Genomic DNA, 6982 nt, shown 5'->3' with positions numbered 1-6982 from the left:
TGTCTGGAACCTGAGACAGTACGACATGTTTTGATGTCTTGCAGAAAATATGACCGCTAACAAGACCTTCTAAGAGAATTGCGAAAAAATTGGATTAAAAGAAGTATTTCTTAAAAGTATTTTGGAAGTGGGATCAAGCAGGAGGGGAAAAAGCTGTTTTTTCAGATTCTTAAAAGACATTGGGCTGTATAGTAGAGTATAGAGCACTAAGGTGTTAGTCCCATAGGTGGCAGCAATGCAACTTTTGGATGCCGGCTGCCCTTAAACCGCAAACAAGAAGAAGAAAAAGAAAAAGAAAAATGGAAGCGGCAGTGTTCATTCTGTCACTTGTGGACTGCTGTGCACTGATATTCCTCTCGGTCTACTTTGTATCCTTTTCAGCTAAGTGTTTTCTTTCGGCTCTGTTAGTTGTCAGAGCGGCCAATGTTATCTGGCCGAAGGTTCCTCTGAACTTCTTTCGTTATCTTAGTACATAACGTTAGCGCTAACGAGCTAGCCGGTTTGTTACAGGATTCCGTGAAAGGAGTGAACTGACGTTAAGTTCAAACGAACCTATTTTAACAGCAGAAAGGAACCGGATTCCAAGGCTTGTTCGAAAGAATGTCAAAACAAAACCTAAAGTTACATGGGCAGTTTTAAATCAACAGAAACATGGTGGAGGATAAACCATTTAAAAATGTTTGTTGTTCCTGGTTACTTCCAGCTACATTAACGCCCAAGATATGTGACCGTTTTATGATACTTATGTGAACCATTACCGATGACCTTGAGGTTATTATTAAAATAACAAAATGGTTAGTTATTCCAACTATGCTACTGTCTCTAACCATGTTGATCTAAGGGACTATACTGGTTAGAGACAGTAGTCTAACCAGGATACTCACTTATATTACAATTGTTAATAATAACCATGTCAGTTCTGTTCTAACTCTTCTGGTCATGTCTAAATGGAGAATGAATGTGCAGTAAGCCATCGTATGGGCTCAATTAAGATGTACAAAAGCAGTAAACGGGAGATCTAATTAACTAGATTAAGTTGTCTAGCGTAAATCACAAGTTGCATCTACCGTTTTACTTTATGGATGGTATCACTATCAATTGGATATTGTCAATGCTTAAGGTGCTTTTTGAATGATTTAGAAATTGATAGTTTGCAAACATAGGGCTGGGTGTGGGTGGTTTGATAAGAAGTCCATTTACCAAGTCTATTTACCATTGAAAAAATAATAATTCTGTATTCAAAACTTCTAAGATTCTTCTCACCAGTTTGTGGCACCTTGATTTAAAACTCAGATTATCACGCTGTCTGATCTAGAATGTGACTACATCAATGCCAGGGCCTGCTGCTCCAAGCTGAACAAAGTAAGTCATGTTAATCAGGATTATTACTGTCAGAGTAATACATGTACCTCACACATTTGACCCCTTTTTATTTGTAGTGCCTTGTTATTTGTTTTAATGTATTTTATTATGAACACTATTTGATTGCTAAAGCTTATTTTACTGCCTATTATTGCTACATGCTACAAAGATAAGTTTGTTAGTTTCTGATCCATGATTTTGTTTTGTGTTTCCAGTGGGTGATTCCAGAGATGGTTGGCCAGTGTCTCTCCACTATGCTGATGTTGGTTTCCATGCACTGGTTCATCTTCCTCCTCAACCTGCCTGTAGCAGCCTGGAACATTTATAGGTATGCTCATACTGCTGCTATTTTCTGCGTTACCTGTGAGAGAACATGCTCTTCTGCAGGGTTGGTTTGGTAACACCGTGTCCTAACAACACGCAAGTGTCAGACTATTGCATCATTTTGCACTCTCTGTCCACACTTAGCTGTAAAATATGCCACTGAAAAAACAGGTAAATGTCATGTGCAACCGTGGGCTCCTAATGTGTTTAACAAGGAGGCAGCACTCACTTAACAGAGGCCGCTGTCTGCCTGGACCTGCTACACGCGCGCGCGCACACGCGCACTCGCGCGCACACATGCTGTGACAGTCATCTCATCTGAGCCTCCTCTGGCTTTACCTTATCTGGCCTGTTTAGCTACAACAACACATTGATTTATGTTTGTAGTAAAATGAGGACGTCTGTTTAGATAACTCATCATTTCAAATTCGTGATCAGTTGTTCTTCGTCCAGCATGCAGCTTTTCAATGCGTGTGACAGGAATAAATAGAAACAGGGTGTCCATCAAAAGTTTAGCTCAAATCGTGGGCACCTACGACATTCTAATAGGAAACAATGTGATCAAAGTGATATTATTGCTGCCGCTCACTCAATTCAAATGCTGTTAGGACACGGTGTTATACAGCAATATATACCGTGAGACAATAGATATTTAGCTATGCAGTATGATATTCATGATATGGTATTTCATTCACTGGATTAGCCAACAGACATTCCTATCTGATCTCTCAATTAAACTCAGAAATATTAACACACGGAGTTCATGTCCATCAAGTGCTGGTGTAGTCAGGTGATTTGGAACATACAGGCTCCTCTGTTTACTCTCTTCTTGTCTGCATGGTCCCTGCAGATATGTGAAGGTTCCGATGGGAAACATGGGCGTGTTTGACCCCACTGAGATCCACAACCGAGGTCAGCTCAAATCCCACATGAAGGAGGCCATGATTAAACTGGGTTACCACCTGCTCTGCTTCTTCATTTATTTGTATAGGTGAGAGCAACAACATCTGCAGACACATTGACATTAAGGGCGCACTCACACTGTCCTTCTGTATCGGGCAAAAACCGTTTTTTCAGCTAAAGCCTAGTACGTTTAAGCAGTGTGAGTGCACCCGTTCCGCGCATAACTGCGGACAGCGGGCCGTCCACGGCCCGCTTGAAAGAGGTGGGCTTTTGTAGAGCCGTTTGCACATGTACAAGCATGAGCGTGCGCACGTGTACGAGCACGAGCCCTACGGCGGTAGCGGTATGTGCGCCTGTTCGGACATAGAAAATAGAACGACGGACCATGCGCGGACATTTAACAACAACAACGATGGCGGTGAAAGGTTCACGTTGGTGTGATGCGGAGGTGGAGCGTTTACTGCAGATTTTGGTCGGATGAAAATATTCAAAAACAGTCGACAAGACGCACAAAAACTCCGAGGTCTGTGGAAAGATTTGTAAACAAAGCCACACACACGCGATCAATGCGTGTGGCGTGTTACGGCATGATGACGTATGGGCAGCAAGAAGCATTTGCGCGAGGTCCAGGCAGTGTGAGTATAAACGGGGCTGGGGCGCGGGGGGAGAGGGAGGGGGGACAAGTACCCTAAAGCACGGGGCACGGTGCTGAAGGACAGTGTGAGTGCGCCCTAAGTGTCTACTCACACTTACCATTCGTACTTTGCCCAAGCTCAATTCACAGCCTAAAGTCTAGTTTGTTTGACCAGTGTGAGTGCAACTGTTTAACTATACAACTGGGCCGCAGGAGAAGAGGGAGGGGGGGGGGGTAATCATACTTCACACCTCTCTGATCAACTGGGCCAAATGTAAGCAGACCCTTGGGGTGCACTCACACTGTCCATCCCTACCGTGCCCCCCCGATCCCCCCCCCCCCCCCCCCAGGCTCGTTCGTACTCACACTTCTTGGGCCTCGGCGCGAATGCTTCTTGCTTGCCTATACGTAATTGCGCTGTAACACGTCACGCGCATTGATTGACGTCATCCTGATGCGTCGCTTTGTTTACAAATCTTTCCATAAACCTCAGAGTTTTTGTGCGTCTTGTCCAACTGTTTTTTTTCATATTTTCATCTGACCAAATCTGCAGTAAACACTCCACCTCCGCATCACACCAACGTGAACCTTTCGCCACCATTGTTTTAAAAGTCCGCGCATGGTCCGTCCTTCTTTTTTTCTATGTCCCAACAGGCACACATAAAATGACGTCAGAACTGCCGTAGGCCTCGTGCTCGTGCGCACGCTCGCGCTCTTACATGTGCAAACGTGCTTTACGAAAGCCCACCTCTCTCAAACGGGCCGTGGCCAGCAAGCGTACCGCTTGCACTCATACTGGTCGAACGAACTAGACTTTCCATGAAACATGCTCTGGCACGATACGGATGGACAGTGTGAGTGCGGCTTTAGTTACATGTTCAATGCCTTCAGCAATCAGCTTACAGACAATATTGGTGGCTGTACACATTTAGTTCTGTATTAACACATATCTTTCCCACCACTGTTTTCCAGTATGATCCTGGCTCTGATCAATGACTGAAGCACACAACAAGCTGCGAAATTCTTAACTCAAGGCTCTGCTGTTTTCCCCCTCACATCCTGCTCCTGTACTGTATGCATGAAATCTTCCAGAAGATCTGACAGAAGTTTACCATCCCTGTTGTCATACTGAGGTTCACAGTGTTATTTGTGTTGTCAGAATCCCAGAGTTTTGACTATAATACTAAGGTTAATATTTAACCATTTAAACCACCCATAAGATTTGAGATACCTTGTTTATGCGGCCTCTTTGGCATTAAGATGTAACTGCGGGCCTGTTATTTGTGAGCCTCCATCTTGTCACGTTCATGGTCACTATGTGTGTTGACTTTTTTTGCTCTCTTATAAACTTTATTGACACACATTCACCTCTCTACTTTCAGTCCGTCCCCTACATGTTCCCCTCTTAAATACACATACACATACACACACGTTCCTATTACACTTCTGCCCTTACTACAAGCCTGACTCAGAAGCTGGAGGTTCCTGATTTCCAATCACAAGTGAACGCAGCAAAACAATTAGGGACGTTCTGGGCCGACAGACCAACCACTGTCAGCAGGCTTATTTACATCTAGTTGTTGCAGATTGGAATACTCGGAAAAAAAGGGAAACAAGTGCTTTTATGGGTGGGTCATATGATCAGTCACCATTGTTTTAACTCACTCCTTGATTTTTAGTATCGTAACTTAACATGCAATTAAATGGATGAAAATCTTTAACACTTCATTACAATCATGACAAAATCTCCTACAACAACAAATGGACAAGTAAATAGTTATTTTGTTCACCTATCGCCAACAGAGTAATTGCAACATCAACATAGTGCGTGTAAGAAATATAGGACAAATTCACAGAAAACAGAGAAACAAAAAGAATCATTGAAGAAATTGTATATTACCAAGCACAATACTCAGTCATATTTATCTGTGTATACCTGGATATAAGGTGAGTGTGTTTTCTTTCTACTAAAGCCAAATGGGGATAAATGCAGATAGTGCTTTAAACCTTAAAAATTATTTGTTTTTAGGCCCTCCCCACCCAGTAAGGTTCCACTGACTTTAACCATATGTTGAGAACTTAAGTCTAAAGACCTTTGGTTTCAGGACAAAAATATTTTGCTCTAATAGTCTTTAGCTGACTTTGTTGCAGTATGTAGTGGCAATGGCGTTGGTCAAACTGTGAAGAGGACACAGGCAGAAAGGCATTGGAGACATTGGAGTAAATATTTGAATATTTCTATTAGGAAAAAAGTGAACCCTTTTCTATGCCTATGTTGTATGGTCTCTTGTTAGGAAGAACAGCCTGACTTCTTGCACCAGCTGTAGCCCCTGTTACCTGGTCTGAGCTGACAGGAGTGGATGTGCTGTGGTGTTCTGCTGCTGGAGCAGTTCAGTGCATTGTGTTCAGAGATGCTCTTTTGCATAGCAATGTTTTTACACATGGTTATTTAAATTACGGTCACCTTTACTGTCAGCTTTAACCAGTCTAGCTGGTCTCTTCCGACAACTCTCATTAACAACCCTCTTTGGCCACAAAATAGCCGTTCATGGGAAGTTTTCGGCTCACACCATTCTCTGTGAACTCAAAAGACTGTTGTGGTAAAGATCAGCAGATTTACCCTGTGTGGTAACAACAATCATTCCGCACTCACTCACCTAAATCAAATTTCCTCCCTTTTCTGATTTACGGTCTGAACAACAACTGAATCTCTTTACCATGTACAGCATTTACTTGCAGATGTATCAAATAAAGTTGACAGAGTGTATATTCTGATAATTTTGTGCTTTGGCACACTGAGCTTAGTTTAGCTGCTGGCCCTTTATCAGCTTTTGTTACCAAAAATGACATTAAGCAGCTGTACATGACTTCCTGTCGAGTTATCAGGGGTGTCAAAGTGATCCAGTAAAGGGCCGCTGTGGCTGCAGATTTTCATTCCAACCAAGCAAGAACACACCTGACTGCTTGGTTGGAATGAAAACCTGCAGCCACAGCGGCCCTTTACTGGATCACTTTGACACCCCTGTGTTAGATGGACAATTCAAGACACGGTCTCCAAGTCAGAGCTCTCTGATTGGCCATAATTATTTTTTCCCACTTTTGCCTTTCTTGTTTCTTCCATGTGTACAGTAATACTTAGTTTTACACCTCTACATTTGCAATATAATGTCAGGCATATTCTCTTTTTTGTAGAATTCATACAGTGAGGCACTTAAATTAGATTCACAGTGAAAATGGTTGTCTGGTCTGGTTTGTTTTGTTTGTCACACTTCAATGTCCTTTGGGCAGTAACAGGCTACTGACAAGATATTTCCTCTTACACAAGCACAGTGCATACAGGTGACAGATGAGAATATAACCCAACGTAAATAAGTACGGTAATAACTTTATTCATACCACCTCTCATAAACAACATTACAAAGTGCTTTACAGTAAAAACAAAGACTAGTAAGCAATTTAAATCCAAAAGATAAAATAATTGAGGCAATTAAAGCAATTATCAATATGATAAAAGTGAGTTTTACTAAGATATTCAAAAGACAATACTGGGGGCAGCCAGTAGCACAGTGGTCAGAGCAGTCACCCCATGTAAAGAGGCTGAAGGTCCTTGAGGCAGCGGCCGTGGCTTCGAATCCACCTTAGGGCCCCTTTCTGCATGCCCCCCCCCCCCCCCCCTCTCACCCCATTTCCTGTCTCTCCTATCTAATAAAAGGCCTGAAAACTGCCCCTAAAAAAGAGGGAATACTGGTTGGCTAGTGT

General features: G+C 42.7%; 1 protein-coding gene across 1 annotated transcript; it reads left to right on the top strand.

The window, feature by feature from the left end:
* Positions 1-299: 299 nt before the first annotated feature.
* cnih4 (cornichon family member 4) lies at positions 300-5056 on the top strand (the record flags this gene model as incomplete). The annotated part of the gene is made up of 5 exons (XM_083917711.1): positions 300-368; positions 1294-1362; positions 1578-1690; positions 2537-2677; positions 4196-5056. 5 exons carry the CDS (start codon positions 300-302, stop codon positions 4221-4223), a joined length of 420 nt encoding a protein of 139 aa, XP_083773837.1. The 3' UTR covers positions 4224-5056.
* Positions 5057-6982: the final 1926 nt, after the last annotated feature.

The sequence above is a fragment of the Echiichthys vipera genome (genome assembly GCF_963691815.1).
Source record: "Echiichthys vipera genome assembly, chromosome: 8".
NCBI lineage: Eukaryota > Metazoa > Chordata > Actinopteri > Perciformes > Trachinidae > Echiichthys > Echiichthys vipera.
Note: the sequence above shows the minus strand (reverse complement) of the source record. Positions and strands in the feature narration are given on the sequence as shown.